Source organism: Doryrhamphus excisus, chromosome 20, assembly GCF_030265055.1.
Source record: "Doryrhamphus excisus isolate RoL2022-K1 chromosome 20, RoL_Dexc_1.0, whole genome shotgun sequence".
NCBI lineage: Eukaryota > Metazoa > Chordata > Actinopteri > Syngnathiformes > Syngnathidae > Doryrhamphus > Doryrhamphus excisus.
In genome coordinates, this window is record NC_080485.1 from 5,353,873 (window position 1) to 5,381,506 (window position 27,634).

Here is a 27,634-nt window from a genome sequence, read left to right on the forward strand (position 1 = left end):
AAAGCGGCCAACAGATGGCAGCAAAGCACAACATACGGTTTAAAACTACCGGCAATTATTTGACAAGGGGTCCTTGGGTTTCACGCAACATTTCCGGCTGAAAATGCTTTTGTTTGTCGTTGTTATAACGATGGACAGGTTCCTAATACCTGAAGACCTCTTGCTCTGCCGCTTGGTGGCGCAATAGTAATTATGTGCAATTTTCACAAGGGGTGGGCCAGACTGATTACAATCAAAGTGAAAGACCAGAAAAATACATAACGACAAAACTATGTATTTGTGAACAATTTAACAATGTAAATTACTAATGTGTCAATATAAAACTATGTAATATCATCAACAAAATGTATTTCCTTTAAACTTGTGTAATAAGTGTGACATAACTATACCACTACTATTGGCTCTTATTCCAATGAATTTGCTTTTTGCTTTCAAGCCACTGATCCCGAGTAAGACTGACTTGTGGGCTCCCGTGACTGAGTTGGACACTCGTTGAGACCATCTGATGTTTTCAATGGTCCTGAGTGCTCTACTGTCAAGCCCGTCTATGGTGGGGTGGCATCCAGGGTGTTGTTCAGGGGCCATGTCTGCGAACTGGAGAGTAGGAGAGAATGGATGTATTGTGGATGCAGATGCAGAGTGACTGTAAAGTTGAAGCGTTAATGGTCTTTCTCTTTCTCCCGTTTGGTCAAGGTGGAACCCATACACACAAAACTGTCAAGTGGCTAAAAAACTTTGTCAATTATTTGGATCAGATCCATCACTGACGGCATTGTCTTAGCCATTAACTGACATTTAAACAATATATAATAACATCAACTATGTAACAATATGCATAACACAAAGTAAGACACAGATATTTGAGAAAATAAACACAATGGCATGATCTGCTAGGACAGAATGCAGAGACACAGAGATGCAGGAAAAAGTGTCTCATGCTCACACAGCAAATCCACACACAAAACACAAAGTACAAAAAATATTCATTCATTCATTCATTCAATCATTTTCTACCACTTATCCTTACGAGGGCCATGGGTGTGCTGGAGCCTATCCCAGCTGTCTTCAGATGAGAGGCGGGGTACACCCTGGACTGGTCACCAGCCAATCACAGGGCAGATATAGACAAACAACCATTCACACTCACATTCATACCTATGGACAATTTAGTTGCCAATTAACCTAGCATGTTTTTGGAATGTGGGAGGAAACCGGAGTACCTGCAGAAAACCCACGCATGCACGGGGAGAACATGCAAACTCTGCACGGAGATGCTCGAGGGGGGAATCAAACTCACGTCTCCTAGCTGTGTGGCCTGCGTGCCATGCAGCCCCCCAGTACAAAAATAATGGTCAGGAAATGTGACAAATGTACAACAGAATGTGTCCAATTTACAGTTAACCCACAAAAAAGGTAAAGTATGAACGGGCAGCATCCTACTGATGGCTGCACCTAAAGTGCTGCCCTTCTTCAGCTCCGAACTACACTTTTTTCAGTCGAATAATAAGAGAACACCTCCACAGGCTAGCAGATATTACCCATAGCGGTGTAAAAGAGCATATTGAACAAATAAATGTCTATATTTGTCACACTCTCCATACACAGTCTGCACATATGCAGTCTCAGAGAAGAGCTCAACAATTAGAGATCATAGTGTGGTTATGATGGCCTAAACATTCATTGGCTAAACTTAGCCATCATTAACTGACAACAAACGTAACAAGTGCTTAGCACTGGAGTAGGATACATACCTACCAACCATGCAGTACACTACCTTTAAGAACCCTCTTCTGATTAGTGATTGAAAACAGCTGGGTACCCCTCCACTGACAGGCGTCAAGGGAATACATTCACCACAAGACAGGAAACAAATGTAACAAAATAAGAGCCCAGAATTGGAACTACAGTAAACCTCGGATATATCGGACTCGGATATATCGGAAATTTGCTCACAACGGACAGATAAAAAAGAACCAATTTTTCTGTAATGCATTTCCAATAAAAATTCATTGCATATGTCGGATTTTTTATAACGGATTTCGCCTATTTCGGACAAAATCTCCAGTCCCGTTCCAATGCATTTCCATTAAATTTCCCTCGCATATATCGGATGGCCGCATCGTGGCGCTCCGATTCGCCGAATCGTGACAGGCCGCTATACGACGTCATTTGCAGCGTTTGCAGCGTTGCCTGCGCGTCCAGGTACATTGGAAACATAGTCAAGGAAGTGCCTTTTTATAACGGATAAAATCCGATTTACGCATATACCGGATATAAATCCGATATATGCGTAAAACGGACATTTTCCGGTATACGCATATAACGGATTTCGCTTATATCGGACAAAACCAGTGGGAACAATTGAATCCGATATATCCGAGGTTTACTGTAGTATAAAACCCTGACATGCAGAACATCGTTTTCGCAGTATTGACGATATTTGGATCAGTCTGTCCACCGCAAGAACTGCTTAAAAAGACCGATTGCAGCAGATTTCTTCAGCTGCTAGCAAAGATCAAACAAGCTACCATGGTCTCTTCCTGCTTTGTGTATGTAAACATGGCTAAGTTTAGCTTCCAACATTAGCCATCATTGAATGTATATAATGTACTATAACAACCACATGACTAAATTAGGCTCACTTTTTAGACCGCTCACTGAAAGGGTGTGCGGATGGAAAACTGACCAATTATTTTTTTGTACAATCTGGTATTTTAGTCCCCTAATGGTAATATTTTTGTTTTTTCAACAAAAATGCAGTATTGAGGCTGCTGTAATCAATTGCTGATGTGTTGCCAAGGGCTTCCAAACTGATGCAGCCATTATTAATATGACATCCTTCCTTTTTTTCCCTTTTTTTTTTTTTTTTTTACAACTAATGCTTTACCGATTGTGCCGATTTAATAGGTATATAGTTCTGTTGTCTGAAGGAGGAGTAACGGACGCGTCAGTCTGTGGATGCAATCCCACCGTCCTTCCCGAGTGGAGGTGCTGCAAAGTGATCGAGTCCTCAAGTGTAGAGGAGGGAGGGGGTGTGGAGAAAACACGTCGTCTTGGAGAGAGGGAGAAGTGGAAGACACGCTGCTGAGGGAGGGAAAACGGTCAGAGACACTGGGGTTTATCATACACGCCGAAATAAGGAGCTCAGTGCCGCAGACGAAACCAAGCAGCCTAGTGACGAAGTGCTCTTTTAGCCACAACTTTTGAAAGGAATAGTTGACTTAAAATCGATGTATCTTTGACTTCTTTTTGCGTTGGTGTTCCTCAAGTGTGCTTTTGGACCGTGCGTAATTTGGACAATATTGCCAACACTCCACCAGTATGCGCGTCTGTCCTCTGCTGGCCTTCTTCTCTCTCCTGTGCGCAGGACGCACTCAGAAGTTCTCTGCTCTCACGGTAGGAAGTACTGAACATCTCCATTGCATACATCCTGTTATTATGTGATATGTGATATACATATGCGTAACGGATGGGAAGACCAAAGGGATGTCAGGGTGATTTTAATCCAAGACATTTGGCAGCCAGATATTTGCATTTATTTGCATGGCTGTGCATCACCACTTCTGGTTATGATTTATTTTAATCATCTTAAAACAGAAAATATTTGTACATGCAGAATATATCAAGCATGTACATTTATGTATAAATTGCACTGAGAGTGTTAATTCTGATAAATAATGTATGTCTTTATATGTTACAGTCAGTTTTGACTTTTGTTTTGTTTTCATAAGGACCTCACTAATGTCCATAGCATTCGTTGCCTTCTTTAAAACGATGAATACAAATCAGGGCCACTATCAAGTGCAGGTACAGGAGCATGGTGGAATGTGCTCTGTCAGGGGCTTTATTGATTTACGTGTTGATGTGACAGCTTCCTCTCCAGGCACCATTATTTATGTACACCTTAATATGCAGTTGGAAACAAATGGCCATGAGTTGTTAACCTGCAGGTGAAGGTTCAGGGATCCTCTCCCCTGATGACACAGTGGAGCTTTGGAATGTGGGAGGAAGTGTTGCACGAGCAGATGCTCCACTTAATTTTACTTATTGTTGACACTGGAATAGATGATGGTGAGTACCATGCTCTGCCATGTGAATAAAACGTAATTCATGGCAGGTCTGTGTCAAACTTCCCCTTTGCGGTTCATCGCTTGCTTTTTATTGGAACAGCACATGGCAAACTGGATTTATACTCTTCAAGTGATTAATGGTGTATTGTTTGAATGACACATGAGAGGCTATCGTTGGTTTCCTGAAAATGTCTCCATGTATTTTGTGCATATTTGAGGTCAAACAAGCGGATAGGTCTATGGGACATTTTAATGGAATGCATTTTCCATGGTACCTGGCATGAAATAGTGCATGAAAAGATGTGGGCATATTTTCTTTTTAAACCTTGAATGTCTGTCAAACGTATGGGCTCCATAGGTGCCCATGATTTCATTAACTTGCATGCCTGCATGGTCGCAGAGACTTTTTCACATCACCAAGAGTGGCTTTCCAGCATCTTTCACAGCAATGAAATGCCATTACATTTGATTGAGTTAGTAGCCTGGTTAAAGGCTGTCACTTTCTTCCCTTTCCACTATGCTTGAAACTAATGATCCCCTTTGCATCCGACCGGCCACGCAGGAAACTCCCGCCAAGGCCATTTAACACATTTACCTCGGCTCTCAGCTGGGGCCCCCATTGACCCTGTGAGGCGGTGGTGTTGAGGGGCCTCTCAGGGCGCTGGAAGTATGGGCCCCCCAGCCCAAAAGGCCCTTATCAGCCTACAATGTGCTCACTGCTGGAAGCTCGCCTCCTCCGTAGTCCATTCAGTCCCACAATGCTGCACAGATAATTGGATTTGATTTTTCTGCTGGTTGGTCTGGTACACTCCACCTGCCGTACCCTTTCTTGACTCTCTCTTGTTATTCTGCCATCTGTTGGTACTATTGGAGCAGATACAAAAGGAGAGATCATGCAAATAAATGTGACATTATTATGAAGTATTTAATTCTTTTAAAGGATATGTGTCACAATGTTTTTGTTTAATGATAAATCATCTCAAGAGGTAATGCTGCATAACTTCAAGGTAATGTTTCACTTTGTTGCCTGGAGAGGTTGCATAGCTCTGCCTCAGTCATCCATCATCACTTGACAAATACACAAAAATCTGCACCAGAAATATACGTTCTATATGAATTGCAGTATACAAGTAAATTGTGTCATGTCACGAGGTTAAAGAGTCCAAGTGATTCTGTGTGCTTGATTTCATGGCTCACTTTTTTCTTGAAGCTTTATTATAAGCTCACCAACACTTGGCGCTCCGCTGTGTGCTGTACAGAGGACCCAGAGGAGGATGCTGATTTGTTGAATGAATCTTTTGGGGTTGTCAAGCTGTTGGCTGCCATGTGGAGATAATGATAATGATGGTGTTGTCCAGCATGAGTTGTGGCACGGCTTTTAGACCACCATCATTGCAAGGCCAGAAACAAGCATTCTTTCTGGCCTGTCTGCTATATCTCTACCTCATCATATGAAAACGATAAATGTCAAATAGCAAAGATATCATCACTGAATGAAAGGTTGGAAGGACAATCTTGGGTCACTGTTTGTCAGATATCAAGATAGCTTGAAAAACTCAGACACAAAAGTGGAGCGGCACAATGTTTGACCACCTGTTTAAACAGAAAAGAGCAAAGAGATATGTCGCAGTTCAAAGAGAAGTAGAATATCCTCATTGTGTAAATAAGGCATATGGAAAGAGTGAGATGTTTTGAAAGATTAAAAACAAAAATGTAGCCATCAAAGTATTATAATTCTTGGAATCAACTGTAGAAAGAGACCACTTGTAGGAATTACTTTTGTGAAATACTCATACCTAAAACATCAGTAATAGTTGAGCCAGTCATTCTGAATTGATTTATACATCATCATTATATATATCATCTTGTGAAGGTCCATCCACAACAAAACTAATACCATACAATACCAAATATTATAATAGACAGTAAATTCCGGCCCCGCCCATTAGTCTGTGAGGACCAGTGAGATCTATATTTGACAGGACCCAATCATGAGTTATGAAAAAACTCACAACAGACTTGTCAACCCATTGGAAATTACTCAATATAACAGTCTGACTCACAGTGTCGTCTTGCGAACAACATTAAACTCATCACGCAGCAACTTAACACTATAGAGCCCATGTGTCAAACTCAGACCCATGGGCCAAATCTGGCCGGCACAGTTTCATCTGGCCAGTGGAACTGTTTGGAAAATATAATTGAGTTGGTCCACCTTGCGGACTTCATGAAACAAAGTCCTTTTAATTAAAGCGATTCCTCTGGTATATAGCACAAAATTCACAACCATTCTTAAAAAGTGTGCCAGATTCAGACCAAAAGTCAAACTATTTGAACTGTTCAAGACTAAAAATTGCAGCACTTTAGCTATTTCACCCTGTCCATACACAATAACACCTTAAAGAGACATAAGACAGTCAAATTCATCATTTTAACTTCAGCAAAGCATGCAGTTCATTGAAGAACAACCAGAATAGCAAATAGTGGATGGTGATGCAATGCTTCCTCTGTCTTCCAGACAGAGCCATAGGACAAAGAGCCTAGAGGGAGGCTGACGTAATTGCAGTGTGCTAATGAATGCGTCGCTCAGACGCAATGGATTATGGGAAAACTTTAAAAGAGGTTTTTTTTTCAGACTCAAATTGATGTTTTTGTATTTGTCAGGTACACATTTTAAGTGTTAAGTTGCTGTGTGTTGAATTTAGTGTTAGTAAAGTGTTCTTAGTTGTGTTGTGTTGTTGTACTGTCATATCTACTGACCTTTTGCAATTTCCAACGGGTTGACGTGCTTGTTGCAAATGCAAAGCTACCATTTCTTCTCTGACTCGCAACCGGCACAGTATTTAACAATTTCTCAAGTACAGGAGATGTCACAAGATTAGAATTTAGCCATAAAATAGCCGCATTGCTGTTTAAGCTGCAGGGTTCAAAATTAAAGAAAAAAGTAGCAGTTTATACCCTGGAATTTCTGGTAATGTGTAGTATTGCTAATGAAAAGGAAAGTCTGTCTCACCGTGTATGTGTTGAGTGATGAAGGGATGCGTATTGAGACACGGATATGTGCTCTCATGACGCAAACAGCTCACTAGTTCTTCATCAATAACGTTCATTTCGTCTCCTCTTCTTGAAAAAATATTTAGTCAGAAATATTTCTTAAGGGCTCATAAAAAATAATTGTTTTTGAACATTTCAATTTGAACACTTCAATACAAACCTCTTATGATGTGTTTCAACGGGCCTCTTCACTCTGTAAGGATTTATGAGCAGGGTTGACAGGATGGACCCAGCCCCCACCTGCACCCCACCCCTCTTCCCATCCCATGCCCCCCGGCCCAAGGCGATGTTGCCCCCCTCCCTCCTTCCCTGCCAACCCCCTTCCAGGTGCACTGCAGCCCTGCAGCCTTGCTCGTCTGAACATAAGAGGCTGCCTCCAAACTCCATCCCTCACATGATTTGTAAGATGTCAGACGCAACAAATTTCATTTATTGCTCTTCATCCCACCCTCTTCACGGATGTGTGCATGTCGTTTGTTCTTGCTCTGTGGTTTGCCATGCCCTCTCTTTTGAAAATTCACAACAAATTCAAGTCAAGGTTTTAGCTCTATGAGAAGTCCTTTGTGTGTGTGTGTGTGTGCATGTGTGTGTGCACTGAGCAGCTGAAAAAGAGGGCATTTACTTCAGACTGACAAAAACATCAATTGAATAACACTCAATGTGCAAATATTTTCTTTATAAAAGTAGACAAAAAGGTCTCTGAAGAGGCATTCGGTTATGAATACGAGAAAGCAGCACCTGCATGTTGTTGCAGACTGGCATCATAAAGAGGATGAATGATGTTAACATTATGAAAATCCAACTCTCACACTGTAGGAACACAAAGATCCCGGACATCTTTTTGACTGAGCCATTCTGTCATCCACTGTCTTTTCAGTCATTGTAGCAGTCACAGTTGGTTGCCACCCCCTTCACCACCGCCGCCCCATTGTGTGGCTTGGCCAGGGGGTTTCATACCATGGTGGCTGATACAATGGTGGCATTGACGCAGGTGATCCGATGCGTTCAGCCAAGAGTCTGTGTTGTCATGTTTCTCTTTTCATGGCTGAGTAAAACATCCTCGAGATCGACTCCAGGTGCAGGTGTTGGCACATGCTAAGAAAAGAGTTAAATGTCAATCAAATTTTCTCCAGTAGCTGAGACATACAGTTGATACACGCCCTAATGTCTTATATGTGTCATTTTACGGAAAAATCATTTTGCAAATTACAGGAGGTCCTTGGTTTACAAAAGAGTTGCCTTCCTACAACATGTTGTAACTGGATTTTCTGTGGAAGTCAGAACTTATACCTAAATGAACCCATAGGTCACTCCCACTATACATAATGTGATAGAAAATAGAGTAATAAAAAGGATTGAATGCAAGAATTAAATGAAATTAAATGAGAGGGAATAATACCTCATCTTTATTCTTGTGGTTGGCTTGCAAGGGAGGGAGAGATAAGCGTGTATGGAGGAGGAAGTAGAAGAGGCAGAAGAAGTCTTCCACTCTTATATATTCTTCCACTACACCCGGAATTAGTTCTCAGGAACTGAATATGGTTATGAAAATAGTTTATCAAAGCATTAAAAGTAATGCAACCGATTTTTTGGTGAATTTATTTGAAATTGACCTTATGGACATGTCTGCGTGGTGGTGTTGGGTTTTCTTCTCCATGCGGGTGGCAGGAGTCGAGTGGCTACCCAAACCCTAACTCTATCTTTGAGGAGCCTTACCACACCTTGCAAGTTAGTGTTACACGTATTATTATTTTATATTTTCCAATCTTCAAAAATACAGAGGATCGGTCACCGATCCCGATCCGAACTTCAGATCGCCTTTTTTACGTACTTTATAGGAGTGCGCCATTACCACAGAATTGTAACATGATATGCTCCTGTTTATATGGAATGTCTCTTACATGCACTATGTATGCTCAAATATGTCAAAATGTTTCACAGACAATATGCAAAAGAAGAAAGCAGTAGACCATGACAGAAATCTATGAATCATGTTTATGCATTTATTGTCATTGAAGGAATTGCCTTCAATGAAAAACTTGAATCGGATTCAAACATGAATCAGAATGAAATGAATCACCAAGGCACATTAGGTCCAAAGCCATTTCATCTGGTCCTTCCACAGTCAGCTCACGTCACATTAGTATAGTACATACATCTACACCTTTTATCAAACAATTGGACATTCCTGTGACACAGAGCTTAGAATTAAGAAATATTGCAACTGTTTGATCCGCTTATTTCCTACTTCCAGTTTCTGCGGGTGGATCAGGATAAGGAGTGCAACATGGAATGTAGCGGATCTCCTCGCAAACCCCTGTGTGCCTCAGATGGCAGGACCTTCACATCTCGCTGCGAGTTCCTTCGAGCCAAGTGCCGCGACCCCCAGCTGGAGGTCATCCGAGGGCCATGCAAAGGTCAGGTCATGAGTCACGCTTCAGCGCCGCCTGATGCTCTCCAATGCACACAGGGGGTCACAGGAGAAACTTCTGGGTTAAATTCATTTCAGCATAATTGATTCTTTGAGTGCTGGGAGGACGAGTGGGCTTGACATGCTGAGAGTGAGTGGGAGGGTTTGCGGCCGACCTTCAGAGGCTCACATTGGCAGTGGAAGGACATGAACATTTTTTTACCCAACTGAAATATGTTTTGTTGTCCAAAGTCAGCAGAGATAGGGTCCAGCTTATCCTCTCGACCGTAGTGAGGACGAGTAGTGGAATCGAAAACGGATGGATGGACTGTTTACTGTTTCTCAGATGTATAACAGACCTGCATTAAAGACCCTTTTCAGACCCAATTCAGCGATGAAGCGTCAAGCAGGAAACAAAGCCAAACACCAAAGTCAAACCTGTGCAAGGCGTATAAAAACAACTTATCTACACTAATCACAACTACAACAACAATCATTTTCAGAGTGTGTAAGAAAGAATATTTGATCAATTATTAGACCAGAATAAAAACATTAGAGCAACATGGGCCAGTATCCTAAGCAGTATCATTAGAAACGGTTCCAAGAAAGCACATTACCCTCAAAATTGTATATATGCCAACAATGATAATATGAACAAGATGATTCAAAGGATCGGTAACTACTTTGTAAATATTGGTCCAAATCTGGGATCAAAGATCCCAAATTCCCTGTCAGTGGAGGAAGGGAATGAATGTTCTTTATTCCTTATTCCAGTAGATCAGTATGTGGAATCAAATTATGGAAGTTGGAGTTACTGTAAGTGTGGGAGAACTCGACGGCAGTCAACCCAGTCAAAATGTAGTGGAGAGTAGTAGCGCCATATTCTTTTTTATTTTTTCATGTCCTTTATACATAAAGGTCACGTGAGTCCCAGTGTTTTTCTCCATATAGTGTATGTAACGAATACAGAACTGGAGAGAAAGAACAAAAGGGGTCATAGAGCTGGTGGGGTCAGGCAGCTCACAGACGTCCTCATTGTTGCCCAGTGTTGGAAGGAGGCACTCAAGAACCCCAATGTTGCCGCCTCAACCCCTCACCCTGTTCTGTGACGATACTGCTAGTTCATTGCGCTACACTGCTGACATGTTACAATTTTGACTGTGTGTTAAGAAGAAGAAAGTCTTATTTGATAGAGAAGCATTCCACAGGCCGATGCCCGTGCTGGGTCTCTATGGCAACATCTTTTAGAGGACACTTAGAGGACGGGACACAGAATAGAGGAGTCCAGCTAGGAAGCTGAAAGGGACGAAAGTCCATGAAAGTCGTATTGTATGTGTCAATAACATTGGGTCTATAAGAGTTTGGACCCCCCTCTGCTTCGGGATGGCTGGACGGGATGAAAAGAAGCAAGAGCTGCATTGATGTTTGTAGCCCAAATGAGACCCAGGCTGGTCTGGCCTGAAAGCACAAAGATGAGAGCGAGAAGTAAGAATGGTGTTGCATTTGTCTTCTATAACTGAGCTGTGTCCTGTCATTTTTTCCATTCGGACTTATGAGAAGGCTGATGGTTTTGGGATTTTCCAGTAGATTCAACTCTAAGTCACTGTTTTCCATCATCCTCATCATCATCATCATCATCATCACCTTGTCCAGTGGCAGTGGCACACGCATGCAGAGACATGAGACAAAGATAACGTTGCACACACTTTGCGTGTCTATTGGATGATCCATATTTGACGTGGAAGCCATGCCAATTACTCGCAGCCTTGTGACCAAGTGGGTACATTTTTTAAACTGTGTGTGAGTCATTGTTTTGATGGGATTTGAACCTGCCAGACAGACGGGCACTATGTGTCACACCAAGTTACCATTGAAGCGTCACTGAGAGTTTAAACAGATGGTGCCGTTGGCCAACTAGATGAGCTGAAGTCATAGGCATTTTTTGGCCACTTACTACATTTATTAACACTCATCCAAAAATGCCAAAAGTTATGATATACATGATTTTTTTTGATTAGTTAGAATTGTTTACCAACCCGAGACCCTAGTGAGGTTAAGCGGCATAGAAAATAGATGGATGGATGTTTACCTGTTTACCTCAGACTGTTTTTCCATGTAGCTGTCCCCCTGCCAGTCTTTTGGATTATTGCTCATTACCTTGTGTAGTTTTGTGGAAGTTTAAAAATGTGTTTAATTACAAAATCAAATCAGTGGTGCATTACACAGATTTAAAACACACAAAACCTGGCTTTTTTGTTGGCAATAATAACTATCCATCCATCCATACATCCATTCATTCATTTTCTATACTGCTTATCCTCAAGAGGGTCACAGCTATGCTGGAGGTGGGGTACACCCTGGACTGGTGGCCAGCCAATCACAGGGCACATATAGACAGACAACCATTCACACTCACATTCATACCTATGGACAATTTGGAGTCGCAATTCGAGCACTCCTAAAAATCATATCCCGGAATCATCACCGACCAAGGTTGCTGTAAAATATCAGTGGTTCTGAATCACAAGTGAACATATTCTGATGAAGAAGTATTGACAAATAACGGTTGAACTGGCGACATGGTGAAATAGTCAGACGCAGAGGAAGGGTTAGGTTTTCCTTGTGCGCCGTCAGCCCTTTTCTCCATTGACTGGAATGTTCTATGGAGGCAGCATGAGACGCCTCCTTCCGTAATGGCTTTACCACCAGCCTAATAAGACTGAGGATGTTGGTTTATTTCCCAGCCACACAATCATCTGACCTGCTGCTTCCGAAATATTATTCCTCCTTCTTCCAAGAGGTTGGAAGAGGTGTGCAAGAGGTGTTTTGTTTTAATTCAACATCGTTGATGAGATTCAGCATCTTGACGTTTTTATCATGCTGGCCTTCCAGCTGTGCAGCATATGAAAGTCATGGAGCTGTGGGTTGTATCATGGTGCTCTGTGATGTGTAATGATTGGAGTGAATTGTGGTTTTCAGATACGTCCAGATGCGTAGCAGAGAAGAAGTACACTGAGCAGCAGGCCAAGAAGCTCTTCCCTCAGGTCTTTGTGCCTGTCTGCAACCCTGATGGCACATATAGTGAGGTAACTCAGAAACGTTTGAGTATGACTGATGGCTGCTGTGGAGGTTTCATTCATCTTTTATTTTTGAAGCTTCAGCTCATGCTCTTATACACCCAATTGCTTACAGGTTCAATGTCATAGCTACACTGGATACTGTTGGTGTGTCACCCCCAATGGCCGACCTATCAGTGGCTCAGCAGTGGCTAATAAAAAACCTCGATGTCAAGGTAGGCACAGCCTTGTCACCTTTATTCTTGGGATGATTATCACACGATAATGGCCGTCAACTTAAAGGGGACCTATTATACTCATTTTCGGTGCTTTGTATTGAGTTGTGGACTCCTGGAGAAGAGCTACACACGATAACCCACACAGGAAGCTCTCTGGATCTTCCAGATTCTGCACCTGCTTTCTGCAGTGTTTCCATGGACTTTCTGTTTTTGACCCAAATGGTCCGTTTAATTTAGTCCACCCTAGGACATCCTCTAGGTACACCCACTCCGATGTGATTGGTCACACTCCTAAGTGCTCCTGAGAACTTCTGGATATGTAGGTCTGCGTTTACTGAGTGTAAGCAATCCGCAGCTCATATAAGGAAGTCAGGCTGGCATTGATATCAGTCGAACTCGCTGTGATAATTCTAATCGGTGGGGTGCGAAAAAATGTCTGTCTCTTGTATGACAGAAAACAATTGCAAAGCACTGTTCTATCTCGGAGGCTGCACAGTGGTCGGGTGGTTAGCGCGCAGACCTCACAGCTTGGAGACACGAGTTCAATCTCACCCTCGGCCATCTCTGTGTGGAGTTTGCATGTTCTCCCTGTGCATGTGTGGGTTTTCTCTGGGTACTCCGGTTTCCTCCCACATTCCAAAAACATGCTAGGTTAATTGGCGACTCCAAATTGTCCATAGGTATGAATGTGAGTGTGAATGGTTGTTTGTCTATATGTGCCCTGTGATTGGCTGGCCACCAGTCCAGGGTGTACCCCGCCTCTGGCCCAAAGACAGCTGGGATAGGCTCCAGCACCCTTGTGAGGATAAGCGGAAGAAAATGAATGAATGAATGTTCTATCTAGGCTCATCCAAACTTTTTGCTTTGAACGATTTCATTCATTTGAACGTTTTGCTGCTTTTCAGGATCAAAACAAGAGAGGGCGACCACAAGAGAGCCAGGAAAAGGTGAGAAGTCAATTTAAGAAACGGTCATGTCGTCATCAGAGGCACATTCCTTATGGATATGTTACATATGCTGGCGTACATGTGCATGTGTTCACCTGTGCTGTGCAGCCTAGGTCGTCACCATTTTGGCAGTCTGAGATAGACCCTGAAGGCTGTTATAAAATGAGTCTTTTACTGAGTGAAATGTTTAAATAGAGATGTTTTAAGATACGCGTGATGGAGAGCTTTTATGTACGTACATCATGAGGCGCTGCAGTGGCTTTAACCAGCTGATGTGTTAACCAGTCATTTCAACAGCCTTAACAGATGATTTATAGGCACTTCTCTGACTGAATCGCTCTGGCTCGTCGCATTTTCAGCTACAACAGATACAAAGAAATGTTAACACTTTATACATCATCCTAATTTCACTTTTAACATCTGCCCTTCTCCAGCAACCACAAGTTCCCCCTCTAGCTCTTTTCCAAAATAGCTTACTGTCAACGTTTACAAGTTAAAACAACAAATTGAATGATTCTGAAAATGTGTCATTTGGGAGTTTGCAATTGATTCCTGGGCATCCTGTGTGTAAGTGCATGCTTTTGTTTGCATGCATGATTGCATTGTTGAAGGGCTTGTAACCGTCTCTTGTCAAGTCATGATATTTCGATCAACTGGAATGCAAAATTTAAAAAAAGAAGAAAGGAGGTGGGATGGTGGGGGAGTGAAAAAATGTTCATACACCATGAACATATTTTGAGCACCAAATGCATAAATTGGTGGAAACAATGTAATGGTTGAAATATATAATATGAAGTCAATTAAAGCAGTTTCTGTTACAGTTATAGCGGAAAGTCATGGGAAAATATTTAAGTTACCACATATTTGTGATGATTTTCCATGAAGACAGAGGTGTACGTGACTGTCTCTTTAAGAGAATGAGTCTATTGAGCACACCTCCAAATGAAACCAAGTTAAGGATGCCACAATGTAGTTTTCACTATACTCATGTAAAGAAAAAATAATAATATGTATATATATATTTTTAACATCGGAGTCCTGTGGAAGTAAACATGTAAGCCCAGGAATTTTTGAGGCTCTTATTTCATAACGACTGTTGCAGCACTTTTACTGTCTAGGCATTGAAGTGTCATTAAAACATAAAACGCTTAACCATCAACCCTTGTGTGGTGCTTAAATTGACAAATTCATTCACATGTTGGAAACATATGCAGATGATGACTGGCAAACAGCAGTAAATCGAATGCTCCGAGACCACAAATAGCTCAGGGGTTTCCTGGCAGATGCTAAAAGAGGTGTTGCAGTCATGTAAAAGGCCACAAAGTAAAGATAGGCCATTAGTGGTTCGTCATAAATCCAAATCATAAATGTGCTCTTTCAGATGGCATTTCCATTCCTGAAGTGAGCTGGGTAAAAAACTCTGTATACATTTTAATCTACCAGGCATTCATTTCTACCAGCCTGGTTGCACAATAAGGAATGCATTGTTTAAAGTAAGAATCTTAATCTTTACTTGTGGAGCCACCCGTTTGATTTGCCCTGACTCATGCACCAACAGAGTTTTACTTTAGCAGAATGAGTGACCCACAGTGAGGTTAACCACACCTATGGCCTTGGCTTCACCCTCAGCCAATCCAAACCTCCATCCTCGTCTCCTTCTTACCACAAATCAAACAAAAAGCCACCAAACAAACACTGAGTTGGATTCTCCCATCGTTCATTGTTTCGTCTCTGACTTGGTCACTGCATTCTTCAGCATTGGTGTCTCTTCCACCTTCACATATGCTTGGAATAAGACGGAGAGCAAATATGAAATGGACATCCTTTGTTTATTCCCTACTCCACCCCTCAGAGCACAACAATCTCTGTGTAGTGAAACCATGGGAGTATATGACCACTATCTTCTCTCATTTTACCTTTCTTGACTCCCGTCTGTCGTCTTCCAACATACACACTTTCCTTTGACTTCTATTTCTGCCTCAATCCTTCTTGGCCGGGCAATGTGCAAATCTCACAATGTGATGTATGCTGTTGATCTAGTTTACGCTTGTAATTGTAGTCTCTTTGCAAATATTCTCAATTCTGAATGCAGATGAAACTGGCCTAGTGGTGGATCCACAGCCCCCTGCAGATGAAGAAGGTGAGCTTTCCACTATCTATTGAATATACTGTAGCCATCGTACTGTAACAGCTTTGTCCCACTTTGCTGTTTAAGGATTCCATCTAAAAAACAAAGGAGTACCTTTTTTGGACATTGTCATTTGTTTTTCAGCTGGTTTACAGTCATATCTAGGTGTTGACAGAAAGCACTACCCAAGGGCTGCTTACTCTTTTTGACTAAGTCCCAAAGATCTATCTCCTACTATAAACACAGATAATATATGTGTTTAGTTTATTTATAAATATAAGTATTTGTATATCAGGGGTGCACACACTTTTTCAGCATGCAAGTTAGAAGTCAATATGATCACCCGCTCCCCGTTAAACATATCCAAACATATCCAGAAAATGGGCTGCATGATGGCCCAGTTGTTTGTGCGCATGCTCATCAGTTTGCATGTACCCGGGTTTTATCCGGGTACTCCGGTTTCCTCCCACATTCCAAAAACATGCTAGGTTAATTGGTGACTCCAAATTGTCCATAGGTATGAATGTGAGTGTGAATGGTTGTTTGTCTATATGTGCCCTGTGATTGGCTGGTCCAAGGTATACCCCGCCTCTGAAGACCCAGAAGACAGACTCCAGCTGGGATAGGCTCCAGCATGCCCGATGCCCTAGTGAGGAAAAGCGGTATAAAAAATGAATGAATGACTATCCATAAAATCTAACAGGTAAACTTTGAAACTAGTACACTGAATACTCATGATTACTTTTTCAAGTCATCAAAATAGTTGATTTCAATATGGCAATAAAGATAATTACATACTGTAATAGTATAATTATACTGTAATTTCTCAATAGTAGTAGGTCTGATACTTATCGTGCACCTCTAATAATAAACTAATAAAATATCAATAAACATCTGATGCCATCATAAATCTGAGCTCCTGTTACGTTTACAAACTGCTACACTATTGTCAATATATTAAGTAAACAGATTGAATATACATTACAGTACTATTTTCAGCTCCTCGTCATCAGAAGGAGTATCATTTGGATCTCAAGGCATAATGACACTCCCAGCCGGAGTCCATGGTTTACCTACCCGATTTTTCCTTTTCCGACCCCATATGCCAAATTCATTTTTTTTCTGTAATTTGAGATACGACAACCTTGATGTGATTTTTTAAGTCTGTGAGTTTTGGAAGAACCACATTTGGCTCAGATCATACGTACTGGATATGGGTTTGTTTTCATTTGACGCTAATAAAGCTGTCACAATGATTTCTTTCAGACATCATTTCCCAATACCCCACTCTGTGGACGGAGCAGGTCCGAAGCCGACAGAACAATAGAACCAGAGCTCCATGTGAGTTTCCAAGAGTCCTTTTTTAATAAATGACAGCGATTGGGTGTTTGGGACCTCAACTGAAAGCATGCACTGTGTTTCCCTGCTGACTTTTGGGAGCAATCATAGCTTGAGGCTGCTGCTCAGCACAGATGGGGGGTGATGCCAGAACATTGTGGTGATGGAGAACATTAGGCTTCGGGGATCTGATTGTCTGTGCTTCTTTTTCTTGCAGATTTGTAATTATCATCACATGACATAAGCAAAGGATCTGATCCTATTCTTTTTGCTTGATCCTTCCTGTTCTCCTTCGACTCATGCGTGTTAACCTCACCACGCAAATCAGTTACCTCGTTGCTCTTTGGGGAAATATGTTTTTGACTGCATAAAACATTGCCCTTTTACCCTAGAGCTGAAAAGCCAGCTTGTATGAGTGTATTTGTGTATGAATCCCATTATCATAATTTAGAACCAATAAAAAAAAAGCATGAAAAACGCAGCAATGATGGTTTTGATTAACATACGCTCTTTGGGGTACTAGGCTGGGAAAAAAGAAAAAAAAAAAACAGCCCAACAAAGACAACCCATATGGAGGAACTGGAGCAAGGAGAGTCTGTTAAGAAACGCATGGAAGCATTTTATTCTGTTTCTTTTGTGTGTAAAGATTTCGTATAAAAACAAACAAAGAAAAGGGATATCCATAATCCTGCGGAGGCTTCCGATCCTTCAGGGAAGCAGCAGAAATAGTGGGAGGAGCTTGGATCAAGTTAAATCAGAAAATCTGATACACACGGGAGTAGATAAAACGGATAAAACATTGGGAAGCACTGTATTTTTCTCTGGGAATTGCGACAATGTAAACATAAAGAAGCCGCTTTACATCCCCTGCAGTCGGGTGTCAGTGTGTGTGGGTGTTTGATGGTGACGGCCCAATGAAGTAATGCTTTAGTATTTGTCTTGTCTGTTTCTCTCTGTGTCACATACATCCACAGAGATTTTAAATATTTACTTAACTTGCGGCATAGGGTGCTGTGCTCATGTGTCATTAGCCCATTAATGTTCGTAAACAGTGCCACGGGGGGCTGATATAGCAGTCTACGTACCCTGTCTACAGTTTCTCGCACAAGTCTCCAGTTTCTCACAGGACTCTACCACAATAATCGTATGTATTGTATATGTGTGTAATGGTGGAACTATATGTATCAAACACCTGCCAATGCATCTGCAATCCCTCTGTCCAGCCTCATCATGTGACCAGGAACAACAGTCTGCTCAAGAGGAAGCGAGGCAGCACAAGAACGATGCTGTATTTGTTCCGGACTGCGCCCAAGGCGGACTGTACAAGCCAGTCCAGTGCCACCCCTCCACAGGTTACTGCTGGTGCGTCCTGGTGGACACGGGACGACCCATACCCGGGACCTCCACCAGGTATTGAGCTCCTGTTTGGTTGACTTTGATTTCCAAATATTAACGGTATTTACTCGCTTTCTCTGAGGGGAAAACACACAATACTTTTTTCAGGAGTTTTGTGATCAGTTGACCCAGGCTCAAGCCTCTTTTCTGAAAATCTGGAATGAATGCAGATATATAAAGTGGAATAGATACGTATATCAAGTATAATTGTAGCTCAACCAAAGATTTCCGGAAAAATATGCCACAAACGTTAAACATGCGTGAAAATGCATTTTTTCTGACACCACCACAGCAGGGTACCAGTGATGTCAAAGAGAAGAAATATCACAATAACCATAAAACCATTAATCAAACAATCAACATATTAAAGGGTCTGGTTGCACTGTACAATATGAGTGATGCTATGAATGAACGACAATGAAAGCAAAATAGTTACTAACTCCCATTTGTGTTTTTCAATATCCAGCTAACTGCATCGTGAAAAGTCCCAATCACAATTAGCATGTAGCATGTAGCATTCACTTCCTCATTGAGTGAAGCCTCAAAATTTGACGCGTGAAGTAGCGAGGGGTTACTGGATAGCAGGAATCCAACTGATGTATGCATGTAAATACTTATAATACTACAAGTTGTTCTGATAAAGGGCATGACAGAGATCATGGCAGTGTGGGGTATCGGTACACCCGGTACCGTACAGTACAGTACACAAGCTTCCAATCAGATTGACAAGAATCCAGGCAGAGTGCCAGTGAGCACATTAGCACACACATGGAGGTGCGGATTTTCCCCTTTCTCTTGACTTGTTCCAGGACAATTTTGCCCCCCTTGTAGAAGACCAGGAGTAGGGCTCTGGCTTTTGGAAGGAAGCTTTTAAAGCTTCCTTGGGTCCCACGCTCCCCGTCTGCCTCACTCCCTCTAAATTTCTGCCTGTCACCCCGACTGTCTTCATACCAACCTCAAATCATTCCCCCCAGTTTAGTTGTGTGTCAGAGCCTCTGCTTTTCCACAGCTATTTAAATCTCACACATTTATTGTGTTGTTAAGTGTTATTGTTGGAAACTGTGTCTTTGGCAAGTTTCACTTTGAGTGACATGACTAAACTTGACTAAACCATTTCTTATGTCGAAGGTATGAGCAGCCAAAGTGTGATGGCAACGCCAGGGCCCATCCAACAAAACCAAAGGACCATTACCGAAGCAGACATCTTCAAGGTATGTCTCCGAGGCTCATGGTTTCTGTTTTTCTTCTTACTTGGACCACATGGGGAAGTTCCTCAGCAGGTGGCCTCCGACCGCTGCCGCCCTCCCAATGTTGTGATAACAATGGAAGTGTGTGTGTTTTGCTGATATCATTAACCGTGTTGGTCAAGGAAACACTTGATAAAGACTTGAGCATTGCCAGATACTGCGCCCTTCGTGATCAGTTAGCCAGGAGACAGAGACGGATCGCGGAGGGATTCATCAACAATTGACGTGTGGAAATGGAGAATAGCGGGATGAGGATAGATAGGAGATGAGGAGAAGCAACAGGGGAGAGGTGGAGGTAATGGATGATGGCACAGGCCCTGATAGCTTGGAAACAGCATAGATAACTCAACTGAAGGTGAGAAGGTTTTTAGGGTGCGCTGTCAGGGAGGTTGAAAAAACAAGCAAAGGGGAGAATTAGAATTGCTTTTATATATTATAATGCACTTGTTTCCTATCAATAGGCAAAGGTAGAGATCGGTAAATTGGTCGAGAACTGACACAGGGGTCCCAGTGCAACATTATAGTTGTTGGTAAATGTTAGCAAAGCAGATATTAATTCTCGTTTGTTTCACTCTCAATCAAATTATTGATTGATGGGCTGTGTGACGAGGTTATGAGTGAGTTCAATATCCTGTTTTAGGTAAATGTGAAGGGAATCTGTGCAGTTGTGTATAATTTTTAACTGTAAACCACAGTTTTCATATGCATCAGTTTTCGTATGACTCAGGTTTTGTACTGTATCGTTCTGCAAAATTGAGTGCCCAAACAAAGTGCCTTTCGTGTTGCTGACTCACTGTTGCAGTCGTGGCCAAAAACGCCAATGCCAATGTTAGGTTAATTGGCGACTCTATATATTGTCCATAGGTATGAATGTGAGTGTGAATGGTTGTTTTTCTATATGTGCAATGCAGTTGGCTGGTGACCAGTCCAGGGTGTACCCCACCACTCGCCTAAAGTCAGCCTGCATAGGCCCCAGCATACCCACGTGACTCTAATGAGGATAAGCAGCAGAGAAAATGGATGGATGGTACCAGTGTTTTTGGCCATGGCTGTATAAATTTGACTGATTTTGTTGTACTATGTAATATCTTTGGCATCTTGGGCATGACAACATTTTTGCCCATGCCTTTTTTGCGTCATGTGGCCAAAGATAATTGTGAGTGCCAGCAATTTGATAAAGAAGGTACGCCATTGATAAAGAAGCAACAGTATTGCATTCAGTCTTGCAGGGGAAGTCTGCATCATCAATAAGATTCGTCCATTTGTCAATTATAATATTTTGCATTGTTTTCTGCAAATCAAATGATAATTATTTTGACATTTTTCTTGTGTCATCATTTTAACCCACAAACAGATGGTGATTACAACCTACAATAGGGATGCTAAAACACCAACATCAGAGAACTAAACAAAAAAGGAACTCCATGATACCAACTTTTAACCCCTTTCTTTACAAGGCCCTTCTGAGCCACAAAGTACAACAAAATTAATAAAGAAAGTGCAACATAGAGCAAGACGGTACACATTTTGAGAAACGTCTAAACGAGGAGAAACATGTTGGAAGACATAATGGGCTGCTGGGATTACGTTCCATTCTCTGCTGGATAAGAAAATAAACACTCAACTGCTTGCCATCATTATTTGTAATGTTTGGCATCATTCCATCAACCTTCTCATAAATTGAAAAATGCATGTTGTTAGAGTTAATTGTATCCTCCAAAACAGCACATAACAAATTGCAGACAAAGTACAGCAATTACAGCTTTCAGGTGCATACAACCAAATCATAGTTTAAGGCACTTGGCACTGGGGCAGTTTTTTTTCTGGTAGTTTGGTAAACATGTTAATAATCCAGCAGCAAATGCATAGAGCCTCCACTGTTCCTCTCTCGTCCACAAGTGTTTATGCAGCCGCGTGCGCCAGACCAAACGCGGGGCTCTCTGGTCACAGGTGCTGGATTTGAGCAGCAGCAGACCAACTCTGGCTCTGCTCACACATCACTGACTTGTATTGCCGCAAAGTGGGACGGGCAGCATACATCAATAAATATTACTCATCTTTGTTGATGTTTGTCTTTCTACTGGTGCTGACGGCATTGCTAGAGTGACAAGCTGCACCGTGTGGTTGGAGAAAATGTTAGGTGCACAATTTGACACATGATAATATATTATGTCGCTCAGCCGTCAGCTGAAACAAACTTTTTTTTTAGTATAAGTTCACATACGTACTTCATGTTGATCTCTGCACCGCATTATTGAGTGAACCTATTTTGAAATACACCTGAGCAAAAAAAAAAACTAGCATCTTATTTTCTTTATGAGCAATTGCGTCAACGGCTGTAAACGCAGTTACTGTATGAATTCGAAATGTTGCCTTAACAGCACTCGCAGCAGTCCATTTGCTGTTGAAGCGCTGGTGTTGAGAGGTTTATGGGGCGAGATGCGAGAAAGGAGCCACTTGCCCTGAAAGGAGGTGAAGAGGAAAGTAGTGTACTTGGCTGTCTTTCACTCTACAGTGGATTCACGGGATACTTTTGGGCAAACACTGGGAGTCGCTGATGTGAGTGCTGACAGGCCTGTGCCCCATGTGGTTCCATAGAATAACATTGATTCTTATTGAAAGCAACACAAGGGTACACACATGCACTTACTGCTCAACCTTCTGCAAAACGCAGAAGCCTGATAAATGGAGGCATTGGAATAGAAGCAGGAAACAGTCTTATGATTTCATGCTTTCTTGACTTGAGCTGTCAAACATGGGCATTAAAGGTAAAATCATAAAAACACAGACAAAGACAGCTGCTTTGGGAATGGTAGCCACACATCTGCTGCCAATAAAGGCAAAGCCTTACCTGATGTCAACACAAAGTCCGACTGTGCTCTTAAGACAAAAATCTGACCTCCTGTAATAATAACATAAAAATCTCTTTGTCTTCCTAGACACTAATTGTGTCTAGACTAATTTACTACAAGATGCTTGACAAGGCTACTTTTTGGAAGCTAACAGGTGGGTCAGTCTTTTACTAGGCTTGGGTGGTGAGGTTCCACTAAAACTTGAATGCAACTATGCTCAGCGTGTAAAGAAGACCACAGAACAGTTTGGGCATGTGTATCGCCCAACTCTAGACTAAGGATCTATTTGGGAAAGGTGGAACGGAGGCATGTTGCTGAGTCGCCACCTGTTCGAGAAGGGCAAAGCATGCTATTATCTCCAAAGTAGGAGAATCTGGCCCCGCAGGCTTGAGCCGTAAAAAGAGTCGCAGCAAAAAAGCAGCGGAGATTGGAGGAGACGGACTGTGAGAAAGAGGAGAGCCCGTAGAAAAAGCCAGCCATCTCTCGCCCCTTTGTAGCCCTCAGCCCTTCCACACTATGACCCACTCTTAAAACTATATGGTCAGACTATGATTAGGGTCATTCCACACCAGTTGTCCCTTAATTGAATTGTTTTCCCATCATACTGCATGTCATTGTCAACTTGTTGGTTCATTTATGGAATTTCCTCTCACATAATCCCACCATTAGTGTGTCCATCAATGTTTGGCTTATTTGAAGCAAAAACATGACTCACGCTATGTCTGTCAAGACAGTATTTGGTGTACTTCATATCTCGGGTGCTGCATGGACTTATACATACAATGTTTAGAAACATCTTCTGTGTCTCCAGATGGCAAAACCACTCAGGGGCCTCTTTGATGATTGGCAGGTATCCTCTTCCTCCTCCAGATGAGGGGAGGTCTGACACTTTATGAGAGGGGGTTAAAGACAACTGTGAGAAACTTGTTTGGGTTTATTTTCTCCTCCGCTGTCTTTACGTGCCGTTCACGCTGAAACCACGCTGCTTGTTACATGACGTCCCTCCCCAGACATTTACTAGGCCACCTATGTCGGCAGCGTTCCAAACCGCAATGTTGTCGATGAAGAAGATGAGTTTGGAGTTTGTTCAGATAAATACACCAGTCTGTATCAACCTGCATCATTTCCCAGCATGCACACTCATCCAGATATCTGTGGATTGTATTTCCAGGCTGTCCTGGCGCAAAGAAAACAGAGTTCCTGACAAGTGTTCTTGATGCGCTGTCGACGGACATGGTGCACGCTGTCACAGATCCAGCATCTGCCGGAAAGTACGTTTGGAAATGGCTTGATCTTTCTTTATTTCAGTGGAATCTCTATGTTTGAATGTAATCTGATGATTATCTGATTCAAATCATCTCCAGATTAAAAACTACATAAATAAGGAAATAGATACAGTATACAGTCAGCCCTCGCCACTTGTGGTTTGAATATAGCAGCTCCAGGTTTTAAAAGCAATACACATTCAGTACAAGTGTTTTATTATGTCTTAAATAGTTTATTTACTCTTAGTATGTCAACTACATCGGGTAATACGAGTGTAAAGGTAACTATAGGGGTGTTATTTCATTTCTAGAGGGCTCTAATTATGTGCTAGTGTTTTTTATGTGTTAAATGGTTTATTTACTCTTAGTATGTCAATTATATCGGGTGTAAAGGTAGCTATAGGGGTGTTTTCCATGTTTTCCATGCTATAACTATGAAAATATTTGATTGCTAAGTAAAGAAAGATACTTCACGGAAATTCACTTACCACGGTTGGGTGTGGGACCAAATAAACGTGATAAACGAGGGATTACTGTACGGTCATGTGAAAAAACCATGGGGTGGCCTACGTTTTTCACATGTACTTTATTCCAGGCTCAAACTGTCATTTAAATGTTCTTAACGGTCATAGAAGAGTAACAGTAAGTTAACAACTGTTCAAGAGGACCCAAAAGCAGAAGTAATCACACGTATCATTATGTCCATCTTGGTTGTGGAGGGTATGCCCAGATTTCCTCATTTCTGAACACCTTCATTAATTCCACCAACTGAGGCCTCCCCAGGTGTGCTGTTGAGACTCTTCGTGGTGTCCTAGGTCTTCCCCTAGGTCTTCTCCCTCTCCAGAACACCTTCCCATCCAAAATAGAAGTCCTCATCTAGATGTGGTGTCCTTTAAGTCTTTCCCAGCGTACTCACACATATGTATGATTTTATCTGCTAGGGTGGTGGAGCCCGACCCCAACCACACGCTGGAGGAGAGGGTTGTCCACTGGTATTTTGGCCAGCTGGATAAAAACTCTAGCGGTGACATTGGAAAGAAGGAAATCAAGCCATTCAAACGTTTCCTGCGCAAGAAATCCAAACCCAAGAAGTGTGTCAAGAAGTTTGTGGAGTACTGCGACATCAGCAACGACAAAGCGCTGTCCCTGCAGGAGCTGATGGGCTGTTTGGGGGTGACCAAGGAAGAAGGTGAGCTTATGTATAGCACCTTATGTATATCACCGCTATAAGCTTCATAAGCCTAGCAACAGTAACTAAGGGGATTAAAGGTTAGAGAAGGGTCAATTTACAATTTGTGTAGCGTCTTTCCTTCTTATAATGGAATTTAAGGTTTATGTCACTCTTTGTCTTACAGGAGCCAAAACAGGAGAAGGTTTATCTCCCAGTAAACTTGTAAGTCAACTATTCCTCCTATGCCCCGTCATATAAACACTTGAACCACTGTATAAATATCAAGAGTTAAAATGGGTTGGGGCCGAGTGGTTAGCGTGCAGGCCACACACCTAGGAGACCTGAGTACGATTCCACCCTCGGCCATCTCTGTGTGGCGTTTGCATGTTCTCCCCGTGCATGCGTGGGTTTTCTCCAGGTACTCCGGTTTCCTCCCACATTCCAAAAACATGCTAGGTTAATTGGCGACTCCAAATTGTCCATAGGTATGAATGTGAGTGTGAATGGTTGTTTGTCTATATGTGCCCTGTGATTGGCTAGCAACCAGTCCAGGGTGTACCCCGCCTCTTGTCCGAAGACAGCCGGTTATAGGCTCCAGCACCCCTCGCGACCCTCGTGAGGACAAGCAGTAGAAAATGAATGAATGAATGAAAATGGGTTGGACAAAAAAAAGTGGCTGAAGGTTATGGGTTTGATCCCCCGTCCTGCCGTCATCATGTCAATGCATCCTTGAGCAAGATACTGAACCCCTAGTTGCTCCAGCTCGAAAAGTGAAAATCCACAGTTCAAAAAGAACATTGGGTTAATCCAATAAAAATTGTTTTAAATACAAACTACTACTAACTATATCAATAAGCAAGTAAACAAGTCAATAAAAAGGCAAATAGTAATTAAGAACAAATTTCTTAAAAAAAAAAAAAAAAATATATATATATATATATATATATATATATATATTTTTTTTTTTTTTTTAAATCATCCAGCAAGTGTTTTACTTGTCGTTATGTGTGACTAACTGATGGCATTCTACCTTCCTCCCCTCAGCATCCATCAAAGAAACAAGGCTAAAACATCAGCTGAGAGTCCCGCTTCCACGTGAAGATTCTGCCCTCACCAACCGGCAATAACGGAAACAATAGTATTTGCACTTTGTACTTTACGAAAAATGTAAATTCACTTTGTAGAAATAAGGTATTTAAACAGACTGCTGAATCTGTGAATGTTGTAGTTAGCTCTTTGTGTCCTGACAAGCAAAAATGATTTAACACATACAATGTATGTGTCCTTTGAGTGTCTGAGTTGTACAAGTTGTTCATGTTTGATGTTTCATATTGTGCCCCTTTTCTCTGTGGACTTTTTCCCTGTTGTGTTGATAACTATAAAACTGATGTATGGATAGTTTGCTGACAGAACACACTCACTCAGAATGTCTTTTCCTTAGCCTTGTATGGCAGCTTGCAAGAATGTTTCAAACACTAACCATAAGAAAAATGCTACGTCTTCCTACATATTATTGTTTATTAGTAATAAAGAACTGTTTTATACACATTTTGTTTGTGCGTATGTGTCTGGCGGACTGCTAATTACATCAGGTCTAATCCAATTACCTTCCTACGTACATAATGTAATTGAATGTTTTTTGTTGCTATGTGTGTTCTAGCCAATAAAACACCTTGTTGACACGGCCCTAAAAATCCAAGTGTTAGTCATACATAGCAGAAGTCGTGTATCATCCCACTTTCAGACGGCATGCTAATTCCCCCAAGGCAACATTTTGCAACGAGCTCATCACAGGTTCCCAATGTGAACTTAGGATAGATGGCAGCACCAATCCCAGTAGTGTATAAGTGGTCATTTAGAGTGACATATATATATATATATTAAAAAAAATAATAATAAAATATATATATATATATATATGACCCTGTACGTGTGAATCTGTGTATTTGCATAAGATATATTTACATGCAAAGTGTTGAATGGACTCTTTCTTAAAGAATAACAGTCAGCTCAGAGCAGTCATGACACATTACAATGCACTTCATTGTTCCAGTCTGATTATGTTGAGGCTACTGAGTGCTAAATTGTGGCTTTTCACACAGAAAGTCTTCTGTAGGGTTGAGTAATTGACCTCAGGCTGACCTGGTCATTCGCCCTTAGCTTCTAATTTACGATTAACACATTAGTCTCCTTTCCGTGATATAATCCGGCCCGATAGTCTGGTTAAAACCAGTCAAGTGAAAATTTGGACTGCATGAGGGATTACTGATGGATAATGTTGCTCCTTTTTAAAAACTTTCTCCATCTATAAAGACTGATAGACCTGCCACCCTGGTGAGGATAGGCAGCATAGAAAATTTATAGATGGATATGTATATACTTTATTCATGTTATTCATGTCCAAAAGACATTACAGGTTTTAATCTGTTCGCAAGTTTTACCTGGATGACACAACACGTGTA

General features: G+C 41.7%; 1 protein-coding gene across 1 annotated transcript; it reads left to right on the plus strand.

Annotated features, from left to right (window-relative positions):
• The first annotated feature begins 3,035 nt into the window (after window positions 1–3,035).
• On the plus strand, window positions 3,036–26,778 carry smoc2 (SPARC related modular calcium binding 2). Its single transcript, XM_058058462.1, has 13 exons — window positions 3,036–3,396; window positions 9,379–9,541; window positions 12,514–12,620; window positions 12,727–12,826; window positions 13,735–13,776; window positions 15,869–15,916; window positions 17,171–17,245; window positions 18,466–18,652; window positions 19,766–19,848; window positions 23,908–24,007; window positions 24,943–25,190; window positions 25,357–25,394; window positions 26,217–26,778. Exons 1-13 carry the CDS (start codon window positions 3,322–3,324, stop codon window positions 26,238–26,240), a joined length of 1,290 nt encoding a protein of 429 aa, XP_057914445.1. The 5' UTR covers window positions 3,036–3,321; the 3' UTR covers window positions 26,241–26,778.
• The last annotated feature ends 856 nt before the right edge of the window (window positions 26,779–27,634 follow it).

Bases quoted from the DNA above. Each gene is read 5' to 3' on its own strand.
- smoc2 (XM_058058462.1), top strand. From the start codon at position 3,322: ATGCGCGTCTGTCCTCTGCTGGCCTTCTTCTCTCTCCTGTGCGCAGGA. The intron at 12,621-12,726 runs GTAACTCAGAAA...AATTGCTTACAG, and splicing joins CTGATGGCACATATAGTGAG to GTTCAATGTCATAGCTACAC. The intron at 13,777-15,868 runs GTGAGAAGTCAA...TTCTGAATGCAG, and splicing joins CACAAGAGAGCCAGGAAAAG to ATGAAACTGGCCTAGTGGTG.